We start from the raw sequence: 20,191 nt of genomic DNA, 5'->3' as shown, positions 1-20,191 counted from the left end.
CATAAAGTTAAGTTTCATTTTTTTTGTAAACAAAATGTTGCAATTACGATAGATTAGTTTACTTACTTTTAATTTGGAGACATTCAGTAAAAGCATTTCCAGTCATCCCACTAGGACAGCTGCATACGGCCACATGGTTATATACATTACATTCCGCATTTCTTCCGCACATGTCAATACACGGATCGATACATTTGTTGCGCACACATGTCTTGGATGTCGGGCAATCTGTGCTGAGCACACACTCAGGACGGCAACTAAAGTAAGGATCTCCGTGATACTCTGGAAGGCAGTTGCATTCTCCGTTGTTGCTACAAATGGCGTTAGGTCCACATGGCGAGGGGTTGCATGGATTGATATCTTGAATGATTTCTGCAAGCAATTTGGTTAGTTATTTCTGAGTACAATATAGTAAACTTTTAAGCTTTAATCTTAATTATAGGTACAATTTTTATGTAAGTAATCATTTATTATTTAAATAATAATTTACAAAAGAGACTGTACCTGTTTTTTTAACGGAACATGAAAAAAATGGGTCTCCCTCGTATCCAGTGGGACATGAACACATAGGTACATGGTTAACAACATCGCACACGGCTGACGATCCGCAAGATCCTAGGCATGGATTTTGACACTTCATATTGATACATGCTTTGTCATTGCTGCACTCGGTGTTGAGTACGCATTCGGGTTTACAATTAGGAGGGCTTCCAAAGAATCCGCGGAAGCATGTGCAAGAAGGAATTCCACCTACGTTGCGACATTCAGCGTTTAGACCACAAGGAGACGGTAAACATGGATTTAATGGTTCAACTATAGATGGCTCAGTTTCGAAGATGTAACAAACTGAAAATGGATCTCCTGTGTATCCTTCTTTACACGAGCAAATTGGATTATGTTTGATCACTCGACAATTTGTGTTCACGCCGCATCCTCTAGGACACGGATTAATGCACTTGAAATTTTCACATAGTTTATCTAAAGAACATTCAGCAGCTGTAATACATTCCGGTCGGCAGTCTGGCGGTGATCCTTGGTATCCACTCAAACATGTACAGATAGCTAAGTCATTCTGAACTTTACATTGACTATTTGGTCCACACGGAGAAGGATCGCAGGGGTTAACTTTTTCCACTGTAAATAGTGATATTAAAACATATTAATGGCGAAGTCTTATAATATTACACTATGCGACTATGTGGTGGATTTTTGGTGTATGAGTATAAATTGCAGTCGAACTTCGGTTTGTTATATATAAGTCTTGGTTCTTTTTTAAAGCAAATATAACTATTGAGATACATAACCAAATATAAATAATTTTATCAAATAATGATTTCATGTAACTTACAATCTACATGAAGAATAAAATATTTAAAATTACCTTGAGGTTTAAAAGTACAAATTTTGTACGGGTCACCATAGTGCTGTTCTGGACAGCTACAACTGGGTATATGATTAACAACATTGCAGAAAGCATTTATACCACATGTCCCCGGACAAGGATCCCGACATTTATTTTGTTGACACGCTTTGTTAGATGGACAATCTGAATTTAATAAGCATTCTGGCTTACAAGATACATATGGATCACCGTAGTAGCCTGGTTGACATGTACAAGATCCTATGTCATTTTGTTCTCTACATTCAGCATTAGCACCGCAAGGAGACGGTATACATGGCGTCGGTCTTTCTTGTGTTATTTGGGCAATGATAATATTGCAGTATACGAAGGGATCACCAGTGTAGCCGCTTTGGCATAAGCATATTGGGGTGTGGCTGACGACTCTGCATTCAGCATTTACACCACAAGAACCAGGACAAGGGTCCTTACATTTTTTATTTATACATGCCATAGTTGTTTGACATTCGCTGTTACTAGTACATTCAGGACGACAATTAGGTGGTACACTTATGAATTCTGGTAAACATTTGCAATCTGCGCTCTCTCCATTTTCCGTACAAACTGAGTTAGGTCCACATGGTGAAGGTAAACAAGGATTTATTTTTAGTGGTGGTTGCGCAACTAAAAAAAAATATTTAAAATAAATGTAAAATTGTCGTACCGGATTAAACTTTAATTGAATAAATAGATGATTTTATTGACTACAAAATCACAATTAATTTATCATAAAATATTATTAAATACTAACCAATAAGTTGACAGACTGAAAATGGATCTCCAGAAAAGCCAGACAAGCAAGTGCATATTGGGTTGTGATTAACAACTATGCAATGCGTATTTCTACCACAAGCGCCTGGACAGGGATCTAAACATTTCTGACTCGAACAAGCTTGATTCAGGGCACAATCGGAGCTTACAGTACATTCCGGGCGACAGTTTGGAGGACTACCAATATAGCCTTGAATACAAACGCATACAGCATGTCCATTTACTTCTCTACACTGACTGTAAGGTCCACATGGCGACGGATCACACAAATTTTTATTTACAGGTTCTAGAAAGAGAAAAAGGCATTAGGCGTTATGTTCGTTTGATATTTTTTTTGGAATTAATTAATGTACTTAATTAATGTACTTATAAAAAGAACGTCATACCCATAAATTTAGTACAGTAGTGGAAAGGATCTCCTGTAGTTCCGGGTGCACAAGAGCACACGGGTATGTGGTTGATTACATCACAGAGTGCGTCACTTCCACAGGTTCCAATACAAGGATCACTACATTTGTTTCGTATGCAAGCTTTGTTACGTTGACAATCAGAATTTAACACACATTCCGGTTTACATCCAAAGTAAGGGTCTCCATTATACTCCGGCAAACAAGAGCAAACGCCGTTATTACATATGGCGTTAGTGCCACAAGGAGATGGTGAGCATGGGTCAATTCGTTCCACGTCTACAATAAGGCAGATAAATATAATTTTAGTGAGATTTATTTTCCTATTAGAACACTAAAATAAATATTTGATAGTACCTACATATTATCTTAAATTAAAATAAAAGTAATCTTATTGCAAAAACAACGTAATTTATGTACGATGTCATTTTTGGATAGTTCATAAATAAATACCTTACAAGAATACCAACCTTTAATGATTAGATTGCAATTCGTAAATGGATCACCGCTATAAGTCGGAAGACAGGAACAGATAGGAAGATGGTTGTTGACTATACATTGAGCATTGCTTCCACATGCCCCTGGACAAGGGTCTGTGCACCGATTGTTTATGCAGGCTGTAATGGCGCTACATTCTGAATTGATAGTGCATTCGGGTCTGCAGCGAGGAGGTGTACCCATATAATTTGGAAGACAACTGCATCGAGGAAGGCCACCCCGTTCTTCACACAACGAATTCGCTCCACAGGGTGATGGCACGCAAGGATTTAGTACTTGCGCTGGTGGTGTTATCGCAACGGGTTCTTGAAAACAGACATGTAAGTATATAAATTATAGTCTTTAACCGAATAAACTCATTAAAAATGTGAAAGAGAACTGAGTACTTACGAGGCATACAATAGGAAAACGGATCTCCCGTGTAATGTTCTTGACATGAACACATTGGATTATGTCCAATGACTCTACAATTTGCGTTTCTACCACATTGGCCTATACAAGGATCGACACACTTCCGGTTGATACATGCCCTGTCGGTCGCACATTCACTGTTAATTGTACATTCAGGGCGACAGTGAGGGGGTGTACCCATATAAGTGTCGCTACAACTGCATACTGCTTGAGAATTAACTTCGCGACATTGGCTATTAGGCCCGCAAGGTGAAGGTGTGCATGGTGCCACTTTGACAATATCTGCAAATTAAATAAATGTCAAATAACTATTTTAGAATAAATAAATAAATAAAACATACTAAAGTTTAACCTTTAATTAAATATTTTTCCTTACCTTCGACTTTATCTACACAGTATGAATAGGCGTCTCCAGTAAGCCCTGTTGGACAATGGCATGATGGCAGATGATTTACGACTTGGCATATTGCATTCGGTGCACAAATTCCTGGACAAGGATCTTTACATCTGTTTTGTATGCAGGCTTGTGTTGGGCTGCAGTCAGTGTTAATGACACACTCCGGGCGACATCCTTCATAAGGATCGCCTATGAAATTTTCAATACACTTACAAGACCCAGCAACATTTCTTGCTGTGCATTCTGCATTAATACCACAGGGTGAAGGTTCACATGGTGAATTATATTCTATAACAGAATCTGAAAAGAAATAAAATTAATTATTTGTCACTGTTACTTACTTATATACTTAGCTATTTATTATAATATTTTTAGTAATTTTAATGATCCATCATCAATTCTCAAATGTACGAATAGTTAACAAATAGTAAAGGGAACCACGTCTAACCGTGGTACATGAATATTTAAAAGTAGCGACCTGGAATGTTTTACTCCATATAGTTGCCGATTCGAGTAAGTTTTTCATATAAGCGCTACCTATAATGTTTTTAAAAAATGTAGAAGAGTAGGATTAAGCCGCATAATAGGTACCCTTTTGGCGTATTATCTGAGTTCGGATCTAATGAAAACATAAAACAATTGGTATTTCTTACCTTTGATGGGGCTACAAGAAACGAGTGGATCGCCGGTCTGAGCATAAGGACACGCACATATTAATGCATGACTGACAATTTTACAATCCGCATTGTATCCGCAACTTCCGGGGCAAGGATCTTTACATTTCTGGTTGATACAGGCCTGGTTGCTGGGACACTCAGAATTACTAATACATTCAGGATGACAATTAGGTGGGGATCCCATATAATCAGTCTGGCAAGAGCACGATGGTGATTCGCCGATCACCCTGCATACAGAATATGGACCGCAAGGTGATGGTGTGCATGGATCGACAGGTACTGGAGGTAGCGCAACTGTAAAGATCAAACATAAATCATGTCATTTAATTATGTGGGTATGATTATAATTGATACATAAATATATAATGTGCGTAATGTACACTAACCGATTGGGTTGCAGCTTGTAAATGGATCTCCAGTAAACTGTGCAGGACACGAACAAATAGGGTTGTGGTTGACTACTTCACATCTTGCATTATACCCACAGCTACCTTTACATGGATTTATACATTTCTGGTTATTGCAAGCTTGATCTGATGGACATTCAGCACTAATAGTGCATTCTGGTCGGCAGGAGGGTGGATTACCAATAAATGTTGGCAAACAAGAGCATACTGCTTGGTTATTGATAGCTCGACACTGGCTATTAGGTCCGCATGGACTAGGGTTACATGGTAGAACTTGCGTAACTGTAACAATTTAAAGAGTAAGTCATATATATATAAGAAGTAGTGACATGTGTAAAACAAATAAAATATAAAAATTCTGATTTCCTTACTTTCGAATTTGTAACACTCTCTAAAAGCATTTCCGGTCATTCCTTGAGGGCATGTGCAAATAGGAATATGATTGTAAACATTACATTCAGCTGTTGCAGCACATGCTCTAGGACAAGGATTGACACATTTATTTCTTGAGCATACTTTGTCCGTCGGGCAATCCATATTTATTATGCATTCTGGTTTACATCCTATGTATGGATCGCCGTTATATTCATTAATACATGTGCATATGCCATTATTACATTCAGCATTAAATCCGCACGGTGATGGATTACACGGATCTTGTAATGTCTCATCTAGTAAAAAGTAAAAAAAATTAGTAATGACAAGATAATAATGAAAAGAATGTAATTTTTTTTTATATTAATATTTACCTCGAATGGGAATTACATAACAATTTGTGAAAGGATCACCAGTATAACCCGGTGTACAACTGCAGGCTGGATAATGATTAAATACTGTGCAAATTGCATTTCGTCCGCAGCTGCCCGGACACGGATCGCGACATTTCATATTTATACATGCCAAATTCGATATACAATCTTGGTTGATGGCACATTCCGGTCTACAATTTGGTGGGAGTCCTTGGAACTCCGGCATACAAGAGCACGATGGTGATCCATTAACATCTCTACAAATTGCGTTTTCACCGCAAGGATTAGGGATACAGGGATTCCTCTGTACTTCAGGAATAAACTGAATTGTAGCTAAAACAAACGTAAATAAAATGAGCAAGTAACAAAAATAAAAAATAGAAATAATATACTTATAACATAGTTAAAAGGAATTATTTTAACTTACGTTGTTTGTAGCATCTGGTAAAAGGATCGCCAGTGTAACCTGACTTACATGAACAAATAGGACTGTGAGTAAATACTTTACAATCAGTATTAGTTCCACAATGGCCGGGGCATGGATCTTCACACTTAAGATCAATGCAGGCTTTGTTGATTGGACATTCTGAGCTAACTGTGCATTCGGGCCGACAGCCGGGAGGAGATCCTATATAATAAGGCATACATGAACATGCACTTTGTCCATTAGCCGGATGACATATACTGTTTGGTCCACAAGGATTTGGTACGCATGGAGTAATATGTTCTTGACTTATTTCTAGAAATAAACATAATTGTAAGGTTACCAAATATACTTGTGCGTAAAATAGAATAAATATGTATAGTTTAATAATTATTTCAACTACCTCTGAGCAGGTCACATTTGCGGTACGGGTCTCCAGTATAACCAGGAGAACAAGTGCAGACCGGCAAATGATTAACAGTGGCACATGTAGCCATCGATCCACATGTACCAGGACAAGGATCTTGACACTTGTTTCGTATACAACTTTTGTCTGGCGTACAATCTGTGTTTACTGTACATTCAGGACGGCATCCTTCATATGGATTTCCGATGTAATCTGGTAAGCAACTACAAGATCCTGCTGAGTTATGTTCTTTACATATTGCATTTGCGCCACAGGGTGATGGAACGCATGGCGATGTATGTTCAGCTATTGCAACCGGAGTTTGACAACTTGAAAATGGATCACCTTCATATCCAGTATCACAGAAACATATTGGAGAATGACTGATTACTTTACAATTCGCATTATGACCACAGGCACTAACACATGGGTCTCTACATTTTTGATTGATGCAAGCTTGACTGATTGGACATTCGCTATTGCTAGAACATTCCGGCCTACAATATGGTGGGGAACCGAAATAATTCGGCATACAAGCACACGAAGGAGCTCCACCTACTTCTCGACATAGAGCATTAGCACCACATGGCGATGGTGTACAAGGCGTAGTATCTATTTCTACCGGACCTGTTGGAGGAGGAAAATCTTCATTAATTTAACAATTCTTAATAGCGTTGCAAGTATAATACTTATCATCGTTTTTTACAAAATAACAAAGGTCTGTAATCTTAGGAATATAAAATGAGTAAATTATTTATTGAAGTGAAAATCGTTTATCGATCTTAGAAGACGGCAAGATGTATGTGAACGTATAAAAACAATAAGTACTGTACTTACTGAATTGTAAACATCTAATAAATGGATCTCCGGTATATTTAGGTGGACAAGTGCATATAGGATTATGCTTGACAACTACGCATTTTGCGTCTACACCACATGATCCTTTGCATGGGTTTATACATTTCTGGTTGCTACACGCTTTATTTTGCAGGCAGTCTGAGCTGACTACACATTCAGGTCGACATAGAGGTGGACTTCCAATATACCCGGGAGTACATGTGCACACAGCTTGTCCATTAATTTCTCGGCACTGGCTATTCGGTCCACAGGGAGACGGTGCGCAAGGGTTGCTTATTAATGGAACTAAAACAAATTTCGTGTTTAAGAATAATGTTATATTATCTATTATACGTTGAACAGAATGGTGAATCTAAATATATAAAAGGAAATGGTAACTGACTGATACATATTGTTAAATGTCTTATTCAATATCTTGGATGTTAAAAAAAACATTAGATGAGAATGAAATAATTATACTAGATATAATATGAGCAACGTTGTGGTAACTGGTGTTCACAAAGCATTAAGACGACGATATTAGATTTAAAACTAACCTCTTATAGTTTCACAGCCATAGAATGCATTACCAGTCATTCCTTGAGGACAACTGCACATAGGGATGTGGTTTATAACACTGCAGGCAGCAGATGCAGAACATGCACCAGGGCATGGATCCATACATTTATTTTTTAGACAGGCCTTGTTTTTAGGGCAATCAGTACTAAGAACACACTCTGGTCGGCATCCAATGTATGGATCTCCTTGGTGTTCTTTTATGCATAAGCATAACCCGTCGTTACAAATAGCATTAGTGCCGCAGGGTGATGGGTTACAATTGTCGACTGTGTCTAATTCTGTAACAAAATTATACTTACTTAAAACATCACCGTAATTCATATCTACTATTTAAAAATTAAAAAAAAACTACACTGAAAATAACAGTATATTCAATTTATTTAGTTGCTCATTAAAAATGTTAAAACCTAGGTAGTTTTTAAAACATGTGCAATATTCTCCTTATGCGCTCCAACTACGTGAACAGTTTCTGCTAGAAGTGAGCACAACGAGTTCAATATTAGTGGCAAGAGACTCCAAATCACAGACTCTTCGATTATTATATTTCGGAGTTTAATTTTAAATATAATTTTACTAGCTCTTCAATCTAAACCATGCGATAAAAACTTTAATAGTTAACCCAGATTTACCAAAGTAAAAATGAAATAATTTAACATTTACGGATGAATATTTCCAATTTTTGCATACCTGGTAGAGGTTTTGGGTTACAGACTGTAAAAGCATCTCCGGTGTAGCCCTCAGGACAAGTACAAATAGGTGTGTGCCTGGATACTAAACATATTGCTGCTATTCCGCAAGAACCTTCACAAGGGTCTTGACATTTTTGCTGAATACAGGCTCGCGATGGCAGACATTCTGCATTGACTATACATTCTGGCCTACAGTTAGGCGGGCTACCCACAAAAGTAGGCATGCATGTGCATGAAGGTATCTGTCCAATTTCTTGACAAATAGAATTAGGTCCACAAGGCGACGGAACACAAGGATTGTTGTATGGTTCCAAAACTGCATTTGCTATTGGTGCTAAAATATTAACAAAACACGAACATTACATCCCACACAGAATTTAATTTGGCATGAACAGAGAACAGTCAGGTCATGAAAACTAACCTACTTAGTAAAAAAAATTAAGTTTTAAAACTTACGTGGCAAAGGATTACATCTTGTGAACGGATCACCGCTGTAAAGATTTTTACAATTGCAGATGGGATTATGATTTATAACTCTGCATTCGGCATTTAGTCCGCACACATCGATACATGGATCGACACACCTTTGGTTTAGACAAGCTTTGTCACTCCTACATTCTGTACTTATTACACACTCTGGGTGACAACTTGGAGGCGAACCCATATAATTTGGTTGGCAAGAGCAAACAGCCTGTTTGTTAACTTCTTGACAACGGCTGTTAGGACCACATGGAGATGGCTCACAAACATTCACCGGTGTATCCAGTGTTCCTGTCGGCAATTTTAAATGGAAATTTGTATTGTTTATTCAACGATTAATATGTTAATATAAATGCAAAAGTATCTCTGTATCTGTTCGATATGTTTAACGGTAATAAAACTAAATAGGTTACAGGTCTTGTTAATTCACAGAGGTCTTTCGTTCTGGATACGGACACGGTTGACATAATAGATTTCAAGAACGTACCTATAGGTAGACGTGCATTGTAGACAAACATTGTATTATGTATTTAACATGTTAAGAAATACTTACGTTTAGGTATACAGTATTGGAATGGATCCCCTGTAAAGCCTTCTGTACACGAACATGAAGGCGCATGATTTACTACTTGACAAACAGCATTAGGCGCGCAAGCGCCGGGACAAGGATCTTCACATTTATTTCGCAAACATGCTTTGTTTGATGGGCAGTCGGAATTAATTTGACACTCAGGTCTGCAACCTTCATAAGGATTTCCCAAAAAGTCAGGTAAGCAAGTACATGATCCAGCGCCATTAAATTCTTTGCATATAGCATTAGCTCCACAGGGAGATGGCTGACAAGGTGATAGCACTTCCTGTATTATTTCTATTTTGCGACATTCAATAAATGGATTACCCGTATGATCTGGTGCACATGAACACGAAGGGGAATGACTTATTACGTGGCATTCCGAATTGGGACCGCATGAACTTTCACATGGATCAATACATCTTTCATTAATGCAAGCACGGTGGGTAGGACATTCAGAATTACTTATACATTCTGGCTTACAATGTGGTGGTGCACTAACATATCCGGGTTGGCATGAACATGTAGGTGTGCCTGAATTTTCTTGACATATAGAGTTAGGTCCACAAGGTGATGGCACACAGGCATTGATTTGCTCTGGTTTTGTTTCTTGGAAAATACATCGTGTGAAAGGATTGCCTGTGTATGATGTTGGGCAAGAACAAATTGGGTTGTGATTGATCACTTGACATTTGGCACCAATGCCACAAGCTCCCTGACATGGCTTGATACATTTCAAATTAGAACATGCCTCATCTGGTAAACAATCAGTACTAACGATACATTCTGGTCTACACGACGGTGGACTTCCGATATAACCCACTAAACATGAACATATGGCTTGTCCATTTATATCTCGACATTGACTGTTTGGTCCGCACGGGTTTGGTTGACATGGTTGTGGTTTTTCAACTGAAATAGTAAAATAATCTAATAAGACTACCTGCCTATACAAGAGCGTATATAATTAATATTTTAAGTCAACGTGCACTAACGTTAATAAAATACACAAATACCAGGAAATTAGTTGTATGGATAAGTACTTTTAAATATTACCTTCTAGCGGTGAACAGTAAACAAAGGCATTTCCTGTCATTTCTATCGGACATCTGCACATTGGTACATGATTAATTACTTCACAAATGGCGTTAGGGGCACAAACACCACTGTTGCAAGGATTAACACACTTATTTTTATAACACGCTTTGTTTTGCGTACAGTCTGAACTTAAAGTACATTCAGGGCGACATTCGAAGTAAGGATCACCGTTATATTCTGGCAGACAGGAACAGATCCCCTCATTACATCCTGCGTTTATACCACAGGGAGATGGATTACAAGGATCAATAATATCATGTTCTATTTCTGCAAGAATAGAAAATAATATATTAAATTTACTAACTTTGATTTGAAATAAATGTTTCAAAATAAAAATCGAAACGACATACCTTGAAGTTTACATTCGGTAAATGCATCCCCTATATAATTTTCGTAGCATGTACATACAGGTGTATGATTTTTGACGATACATTGGGCATTTATGCCACAAGATCCTGGACAAGGATCCTTACATTTTTGGTTGATACAAGCCAAATTACTAGGACATTCAGAATTTATGACACATTCTGGTCGACAATTTGGTGGTGCACCGATGTAGTTTGGTTGGCAAGTGCAAGAGGGAACGCCATTGTATTCTCTGCACTCACTAAATGGACCACAAGGTGAAGGCAAACAAGGATCAGGTTGCTCTTCTGGAACATATACTGTTATTGGATAGCAGCGGCTAAATGGATCGCCTGTAAAATGCTCCATGCATGTGCAAATCGGACTGTGATTTATAACCAAACATTTGGAATTTTGTCCGCACTGTCCAACACAGGGGTTGATACACTTTTGGGAAACACATGCCTTATTTGAAGGACATTCAGCGCTGATAACACATTCTGGTCTACAGTTTGGTGGAGAACCTCTATATTCTTGCATACAAGTACATATTGCTTGTTCATTGTGTATTTTGCAGACACTATTTGGTCCACATGGTGAAGGTATACACGGGGAAGTTTGTATATCAACTTCTGTGAAATAACAATAAATAGATTAATAGGTACCTACCAATAAAATTGCTGATTAAAGATCTACAAAATTGTAATAAAAATGATGAATTTACCTTGTTTTATTAAGGCACAATTTTGGAAAGGATTTCCAGTGTAACCGGGAATGCAAGAACATATCGGTGCATGATTGACTGTTTGACACAGTGCGTTTGCACCACAAGTACCAGGGCAAGGATCTTGGCATTTGTTTCGTTGACAAACTTTATTGGATGGACAATCTGTATTAACAGTGCATTCAGGTCGACATCCTTCGTACGGATTACCGAAGTATCCGGTATTACACGTACAAGATCCTACATTATTACGTTCCTTGCAAATAGCGTTGCTACCACAGGGCGAAGGCGTGCATGGTGTTGGTCTTTCATAGACCGCAATATTTTGAACTTGACAAGATACAAATGGGTCACCCACATATCCTTGAGGACATAAACAATTTGGAGTGTGACTAACGACTCTACATTGAGCCAGCAAACCGCAAGCACCAATGCATGGGTCTTGACATTTGCTATTTATGCAAGCTAAATTGTTTGAGCATTCACTATTACTGGTGCATTCAGGACGACAGTTTGGTGGAGATCCAATAAATTCTGGCTTGCATGAGCAAGACGGTGTATCCTTCGCGGACTGACAAACAGAGTTAGGTCCACAAGGGGAAGGTACACATGGGTTTATTTGTGGTGGTACTTCTAGGGCTGAAATAGACCAATAGATTGCCAGTGATTAATATAGTATACAAAATATTAAATATTCTCAAAAATGTAATACCTAATATTTTGTATAATAGAATACTTACGCCTGGGTATACATCTACTAAATGGATCTCCCGTGTGGTCTACTGCACACGAACAAATAGGATTGTGACTTACAACTTCACACAAAGCGTTTACGCCACACGCTCCGTTGCATGGGTTTATGCATTTGTAATTATTACAAGCCTTATTTAATGGACATTCAGAGCTTGTGGTACATTCTGGCCTACATGTGGGTGGATTTCCTATGTAGCCTGGTATACAAGAACAAACTGCAACGGCATTTAGTTCACGGCATTGACTGTTGGGCCCACATGGAGATGGATTGCACGGGTTTGCTGGCAACGTTACTAAAATAAAAATTATAGATGTTTGTAAAGCGGGTTAATGTATAACGCACATATTTATTGATATACTTTTCAGTTACGTAATAATTACTATACTAACCTTGAACGGCATTACAAGATACAAAAGAATTGCCTGAAAAGCCAGGAGGGCAACTGCACATTGGTACGTGATTGAAAACTTCACACACAGCATTATGGCCACACATGTCTGGACACGGGTTAACACATTTTTTGCCAGTACAAATTTGATTTCTTGCACAATCCGAACTAACTGTACATTCGGGCCGGCACCCTATGTAAGGATCACCATGATATTCAGGCAAACACGAACATTCTCCATTATTACATTCTGTATTAGACCCACATGGGGACGGATTACATGGATCAATTTTTACATCTGCAATAAGTATGTTTCGTTTAGGTATATAAGGAGTATTGTTATATTATTCGTTTACAAACGCATTCTGTATAAAATAAATATATCGTACCTTTTATAGGTTCTAACTCACAAGCTGAAAATGGGTCTCCTTTGTAGCCATCAATACAAGTGCAAACTGCGATGTGTTTTATTACAAAGCACCTTGCATTTTTCCCGCATGAACCGGGACAAGGATCAATACACTTTTCGTTAGTGCATGCTAGAGAACTGATACAGTCTTGATTTGATGTGCATTCTGGCTTACAGCTTGGTGGACTACCAAAGTACCCCGGGGAGCACGAACAAGCTGCTTGTCCTCCAGTGTTACGACATAGAGCATTTAGACCGCAGGGGCTTGGTACGCAAGGATCTCTAGTGTCTTCCAGTTGTGGCGATGGCACTATTAAAAAAAATATGATTAATGACTTTCAATAAATACAATAAATTTTGGCATTTTTCTGTACACTGAATAAAAATAAACAAAATAATCTTTGGAATGGAAATCGGAAATAAACAGAAGAGGTGTCATGTAGAATTGATCAAGTATTAGAAATTTGGATAGTAAAGCCAACAGCAGTATTAAGATATTGTTGAGTATACATATACCTAGTATCAATTATAACTGGATATCAATTTTATTTGTGAACTTCAAAGAAAACTGGTTCAATATTGTAGAGTCGTGAATTATTCGTATTTTACTCACAAGTTATATTAATGGTTTTACCTGGTCTAACAAAACATCTTGTAAACGGATCTCCCGTATGCCCCGGTAAACAGCTACAAATTGGATTATGATGAAGTACTCGACAATCTGCTTTGTGTCCACATGGCCCAGGACAAGGGTTTACGCATTTTTGATTTATGCATGCTCTATCTGAAGCACAATCTGAGCTAAGAGTGCATTCCGGCTTGCAGGCTGGAGGCTCTCCAAGGAAATTATGCAAACAGCTGCACGCTGCTTGGCCATTCACGACTCTGCATTGACTATTGGGGCCACATTGACTGGGATAACAAACATTCACAGGTTTGCCTTGCACTAAAAATATACAACATTATAAATATATAAATTAATTTATCTAAAATCTTTATCTAAAACAAACAAGTACCTACTTATAAGAAAATCACTTTGCTTTGGTAAAATAAAATAATAATGATTTTTTTGCTTAAGAAAATTTTGCTGGCTGTCGCAGTTTGTGATGTACATATTTGCTGTAATTATTACAATACAAAATGTACTTACAGGTTATTGGACTACATTTCCGGAATGCATCTCCAGTGTGTCCTGATATGCAAATACATGTAGGTGAATGGTTTACAGTTATACACTCTGCATTTATTCCGCACGTTCCAGGACAAGGATCCTGACATTTATTGTTGATACAGGCCCTATTTCCTGGGCAATCGGAATCAGATACACATTCGGGGCGGCAACCTTCATAAGGATTTCCGAAGTAACCTTCGTTACAAGTGCAAGATCCCACCTTATTCTGTTCCTTGCAAAATGCGTTCGATCCGCATGGTGAAGGAGTGCATGGACTCAAAATTTCAACAGCTGTTCTAATAATACATTGATTAAATGGATCGCCTTCATACCCTTGAGGACAGATGCACATGGCAGAGTGGCTAACAACCCTACATTCAGCATTGGTACCGCAGGCACTTATACAAGGATCTTTACACTTTTGGTTCATACAAGCTAAGTGAGGTGAACATTCACTATTGCTTGTACACTCTGGTCTACAATACGGCGGTTGTCCCTTGAAATCTGGCATACAAATACAAGATGGGTTTCCGGTGATCTCTTGGCATATAGAATTAGGTCCACATGGTGACGGTTGGCAAGGGTTTATCGTTTCTGGCGGCAAACCTAAAATTTAATTTTTATTAGATTTTTTTTTTTTTTTAAACTACTTTATACTTCAATATTGAAAAGTATTGATTTAGTAGTTAATAAATCAATGTTGAAAAGTTTTAGATATTTCCAAATAACTTACTTAGGATAACTGAACATTCTACAAAGGCGTCTCCCGATAAACCGTCGGGACACGCGCAGATTGGGTTGTGGTTAATAACTTCGCACGTCGCCCTCAGCCCACATGATCCAATACAAGGGTTTACACATTTTTGGTTCATACACGCTTGGTTTTGCGAACATTCCGCGCTAACAACACACTCTGGTCGACAAGCTGGTGGTACTCCCAAGTAAGAAGGTAAACAAGAGCATACAGCTTGATTGTTGATTTCTCGACATTGGCTATTTGGCCCACATATCGCTGAACTACAAGGATGTTCAGATACTGCAACTAAAAAAAAAATAAGTTTTTGGCTTTCTACTTTACTTTCACCTTATATTTTGAAGTTAGTAAAAAGTACACATACCTCTGATTGGATTGCAAACTACAAATGCATTTCCGCTGAATCCATTATTACAAGTGCACATAGGAATGTGGTTTATTACTTGACAAACAGCGTTAATGCCGCAGGTGTCAATACAGGGATCAACGCATTTTTGTTGAACACAAGCTTTATTTTCATTGCAATCAGTACTAAATACACATTCAGGGCGACAATTATAATATGGATCACCATGATATTCTGGTAGACATTGGCACTGACCACTGATGCATTCAGCGTTCGATCCGCATCTTACGTTTGTACAAGCATCAACAAAGATTGGTTCCACTAAAAAGAAAATGTAACTAGATCAATAATTTAAAGGTATGTGTTCAGATCATGAATGCACCAAAAAAATAAAAAGATAAAAAATGTAAGTAAGATAGCAAAGAGTAAAAATATTTATCATTGTAAAAAGTAAAATTTCGTGCCATACCTTCTAATGGTTGCAGCCTACAGCTCGTAAATGGATCCCCATTATGGCCTTCAATGCAAGTGCAAATTGGTATGTGATTAAGAACAGTACAGGAAGCTAAAATACCACACGACCCAGGACAAGGGTCTTTGCACTTGGAGTTAATACAGGCGCGGTCAGTAGCGCAATCCGAGTGAATACTACATTCTGGTCGGCAGTTTGGAGGACTTCCGATAAAATTGATAAGGCAAGAACACGACGGTGTATTTCCGATATTTCGACATTCTGCGTTTGGACCGCATGGAGATGGTGCGCATGGGTTTCTTACATCTGGAGTTGGCTCGACTAAAAAAATATACATATTCAGTATTAATAAAAAATCTAAAATTTTAATACATTATCATCATAATCATAATTATTATTATTATTGGATAGGCGTCATCTGCTGGACGGTCTCTTGTAAAGATTTTCACACGCCACGGTCTTGCACCGCCTGAATCCAGCGGCTTCCTGTGACTCGTTTGATGTCGTCTGTCTACCGAGTGGGGGTGGTACAGCGCGACATGGTCACTTACTATGGGCCTCATAAGAAAGCTCAGAATCACTCAGCGGGCGATGGAGAGAGCTATGCTTGGAGTTTCTCTACGTGATCAGATCAGATATGAGGAGATCCCTAGGAGAACCAAGGTGACCGACATAGCTCAACGGGTTACAAAACTGAAGTGGCACATAGGTCGAAAAACCGATAGACATTTGGTGCTAGAATAGCGACCGGAAAGCGCAGCGTTTAATAGTCGTAATACTTAAATTTACTTATACTGAAATATGAATAATAGGCACTTACAGACTACACGGGTGCATATAGTAAACGGATCTCCTGTAAACGACGTCTTACAGGAACAAATGGGACTGTGGTTTATAATTTTACAATTTGTATTGAGTCCACAGGGCTTTGGGCAAGGATTCATACATTTGTTGTTAACACAAGCCTTATCGTGTGGGCACTCCGAACTTACTACACATTCTGGTCGACAGTTCGGTGGAGTTCCTTCATAGCCCAATAAGCATGAGCAGATTGCTTGGCCATTGCTCACTTTACACTGACTGTTTGGTCCGCAAGGTGAGGGGTAACATACATCAGTTGATAACATCAATTGGACTGATTCTAAAAATATATTAAAAACATGTTTTAAAAGTGGTGAAATTAATTAAAACAAATAAGCTACAATTGCTTTGGAACTTCAAAAATATACACGACTGCTTCTTTTTACCATAAAAACCGGCCAAGTGCGAGTCAGGCTCGCATAACGAGGGTTCCGTACTTCAGTCGTATTTTTTCGACATTTGGCAGTATAACTCAAAAACTATGATGAATAAAAATATTTTTTTTTATTTTAATTTAACAAAATGTGTAGTCACGCTATGAATAATGAAAGCTCCTGGCAACGCCGCGAGTCACATGTACCTGCGCTTACAACATTTTGACCAATATTATTTATAACTAGCTGATGCCCGCGACTTCATCCACGTGGATTTTAAAAATCCCGCGGGAACTGTTTGAATTTCCAGAATAAAAGTAGCCTATGTGATAATCCAGGGTATAATCTATCTCCATTCCAAATTTCATCTAAATCTGTTCAGCCGTTTTTGCATGATTGAGTAATAAACATCCAAACATCCCCACTTTCACATTTATAATATTAGTAAGATTATGAGGTTTTTATGGAAGTTTTAAGAAACTCGATTTTAAATTGCTTATTTAATGTGTTAAGGATCGAATCCTGATCAGGCAGGCTAAAAGCAGAATTGAACAAAATTAAGCTTAAGCATTGGCCCCAATTCTCTAGTCTCTCTCTAAACTAAATTTAGAGTATCTGCATCCTTTTCTTTTTACTAATGCTAAAAAAGGAACGGAACATGACTTTCACATTTAAAGACTCTAAATTTTAGTGCACAATACAAATTTAAACAGTAGGTTCGCGAGTGCGTGCTAAAATCACGGGTTTTACCATCTAAAAATTAAATTTAGAAATGTCAAACTGCTTCTGTCCTTTTCATATTACAATAGTAAGAAGAGGGTGCGAATACTCTAAAATTAGGTTGTGCTTAGAATCAGTGCCAGTGTTGGGTTTTAAAAAGAAAAATCTAAAATAATTAGAGTTAATAGTTTGTGGTGGCCGAGTCTGACTCGCACTTCGACTTCAGTTTTTTATTTATAAAATTAATATTATTCTGCAAGAAATATAGTTCACTTATTGGCACCAACCTTCATAAACACAGTATTTAAATGGATCTCCAGTGTAGCCAAATAAACATGTACATAACGGCAAGTGATTAACTACTTGGCAAATGGCATTAGTACCACAGCTACCAGGGCACGGATCTTTACATTTATTGCTAATGCAAGCCTTATTAGACTGACAGTCTGTGTTGATGAGACATTCTGGTCGGCAGCCTTCGTATGGATTGCCTATGTAACCTTCTATGCAAGAACAAGATCCCGCGTTATTTCTTTCTTTGCAAATTGCATTTGATCCACATGGTGATGGTGAACATGGAGTTGTTATTACTTCAGTATAAACAACATCCCGATTACAGCCAAAGAAGGGATCACCTACGTATCCATGAGCACACAAACAAATAGGAGAATGGCTGACAACTTTACATTCTGCGTTAGTGCCACATACTCCTTCACAAGGATTCACACATTTCATGTTAATACACGATAAGTGTGATGAGCATTCTTCGTTACTCGTACATTCGGGTTTGCAATACGGAGGTTGACCATGATAGCCTTCTAAACATGTACATGAAGGTATTTCGTTGATTTCCTTACATATTGAATTGGGGCCACAAGGAGAAGGTGTACATACGTTCAAAGGTTCCCGTTGTTTTTCAGCTGTAAATTTAATGTATAAAAATATAATGTTATAACTATACCTATAAGAAGTAGTACAGTAATTAAATTAAATAATTCTTAAGTGCGAATACATACGTAAACCGAAACATCTAGAGAATGGATCTCCGGTATGAGAAGATGGGCAACTACAGATAGGATTGTGATTTACTACTTTGCACTCTGCATTTACGCCACATGCTCCAACACATGGATTTATACAATGCTGATTGCTGCACGCTTGATCTAATCTGCACTCTGCACTTATTATACACTCCGGACGGCAAGCGGGAGGTGTTCCAATAGTGTTAGGGGCGCAGGAGCACACAGCTTGCCCATTAATTTCTCTGCACTGACTGTTCGGACCGCATTGTGAGGGGTGGCAGGGATTGACATAAACGGGCTCTGAAATTTGAATAGATCTTCACCACTTAGTTTGTGAGGTTTAGTGTACGACTTTATAACATGTTACCGAAATATTGTTAAAAATTGCCGTTGCTTTAATTTGAACAATGTGTCTAGAACATAGTTAAGTTACATGGAGGAAATTAGATTTGCTTGCAGCAGCCCACAACATAAGTAGTTACATTCATAAAGCTATATTATATTGTAACATTTAAGTACGTTTTGAAAAAAAAAACACTGCTGAGCCTTGCCGATTCTTCTCAGTAGAATCTTGCTTTCTGAACCGGGTGGTAGAGTCATAATATGATGTAGCATAAGTGGCACAAGTTGTTCTACATGGAATAAAATTATTTGTGTTTGAGTGTGATGTATGCAACAAAACGTATAATAATGTAACACACCTGCAATTGTCCGACATTCTAAGAATGCGTTACCCGTAGTTCGATCAGGACAGCTACACATAGGAATATGATTAACTACATTGCATATAGCAGTAGATGCACATGTTCCTGGACAAGGATCCGTGCATTTGTTATTAATGCAGGCTTTATTACGTTCACAGTCAGAACTTTGTACACATTCAGGTCGACAACCGCTGTATGGATCTCCGTGAAATTCTGGTAAACAGCGGCATTTGCCTTCATTGCACGCGGCATTCGATCCGCACGGTGAAGGGTTACACAAATCGTATTCAACTAAAACATTAATATAATTCAAAAACGAGATTTAAATTTTAGGCTAAATAACATTA

The 20,191-nt window shown here is 38.1% G+C and overlaps 2 protein-coding genes across 10 annotated transcripts in view; one reads left to right on the top strand and one right to left on the bottom strand.

Moving 5' to 3' along the window:
• The window catches only part of dpy (dumpy), a 118,174-nt gene that overhangs the window by 20,225 nt on the left and 77,758 nt on the right, over positions 1–20,191 (bottom strand). For all 9 annotated transcript variants that reach the window (XM_069509539.1, XM_069509540.1, XM_069509544.1 and 6 more), the window contains 34 exons: positions 19,842–20,135; positions 19,135–19,440; positions 18,406–19,038; positions 16,984–17,304; positions 16,161–16,484; positions 15,710–16,012; positions 15,325–15,633; positions 14,571–15,197; positions 14,055–14,366; positions 13,401–13,730; positions 13,013–13,309; positions 12,610–12,915; positions 11,870–12,508; positions 11,151–11,777; positions 10,759–11,067; positions 9,685–10,614; positions 9,108–9,422; positions 8,650–8,985; positions 7,941–8,240; positions 7,384–7,689; positions 6,544–7,173; positions 6,144–6,455; positions 5,717–6,049; positions 5,339–5,638; positions 4,947–5,249; positions 4,537–4,854; positions 3,863–4,183; positions 3,466–3,768; positions 3,048–3,380; positions 2,557–2,856; positions 2,151–2,456; positions 1,382–2,023; positions 505–1,134; positions 67–372 (listed from right to left, as the gene is read on the bottom strand). In XM_069509539.1, coding sequence (XP_069365640.1) covers positions 67–372; positions 505–1,134; positions 1,382–2,023; positions 2,151–2,456; positions 2,557–2,856; positions 3,048–3,380; positions 3,466–3,768; positions 3,863–4,183; positions 4,537–4,854; positions 4,947–5,249; positions 5,339–5,638; positions 5,717–6,049; positions 6,144–6,455; positions 6,544–7,173; positions 7,384–7,689; positions 7,941–8,240; positions 8,650–8,985; positions 9,108–9,422; positions 9,685–10,614; positions 10,759–11,067; positions 11,151–11,777; positions 11,870–12,508; positions 12,610–12,915; positions 13,013–13,309; positions 13,401–13,730; positions 14,055–14,366; positions 14,571–15,197; positions 15,325–15,633; positions 15,710–16,012; positions 16,161–16,484; positions 16,984–17,304; positions 18,406–19,038; positions 19,135–19,440; positions 19,842–20,135 — 13,461 coding nt within the window. The remainder of the gene's footprint in view (positions 1–66; positions 373–504; positions 1,135–1,381; positions 2,024–2,150; positions 2,457–2,556; positions 2,857–3,047; positions 3,381–3,465; positions 3,769–3,862; positions 4,184–4,536; positions 4,855–4,946; positions 5,250–5,338; positions 5,639–5,716; positions 6,050–6,143; positions 6,456–6,543; positions 7,174–7,383; positions 7,690–7,940; positions 8,241–8,649; positions 8,986–9,107; positions 9,423–9,684; positions 10,615–10,758; positions 11,068–11,150; positions 11,778–11,869; positions 12,509–12,609; positions 12,916–13,012; positions 13,310–13,400; positions 13,731–14,054; positions 14,367–14,570; positions 15,198–15,324; positions 15,634–15,709; positions 16,013–16,160; positions 16,485–16,983; positions 17,305–18,405; positions 19,039–19,134; positions 19,441–19,841; positions 20,136–20,191) is intronic.
• The window catches only part of LOC117996531 (mpv17-like protein 2), a 204,275-nt gene continuing 186,878 nt past the window's right edge, over positions 2,795–20,191 (top strand). The window contains exon 1 of the mRNA XM_034984594.2: positions 2,795–2,809. The gene's annotated coding sequence lies outside the window, so the exon portion shown is untranslated. The remainder of the gene's footprint in view (positions 2,810–20,191) is intronic.

This window comes from Maniola hyperantus, chromosome 3 (assembly GCF_902806685.2).
Source record: "Maniola hyperantus chromosome 3, iAphHyp1.2, whole genome shotgun sequence".
Classification (NCBI taxonomy): Eukaryota; Metazoa; Arthropoda; class Insecta; order Lepidoptera; family Nymphalidae; genus Maniola; species Maniola hyperantus.
The sequence above is the reverse complement of the archived record's forward strand: the minus strand, read 5'-3'. Positions and strand labels throughout refer to the sequence as shown.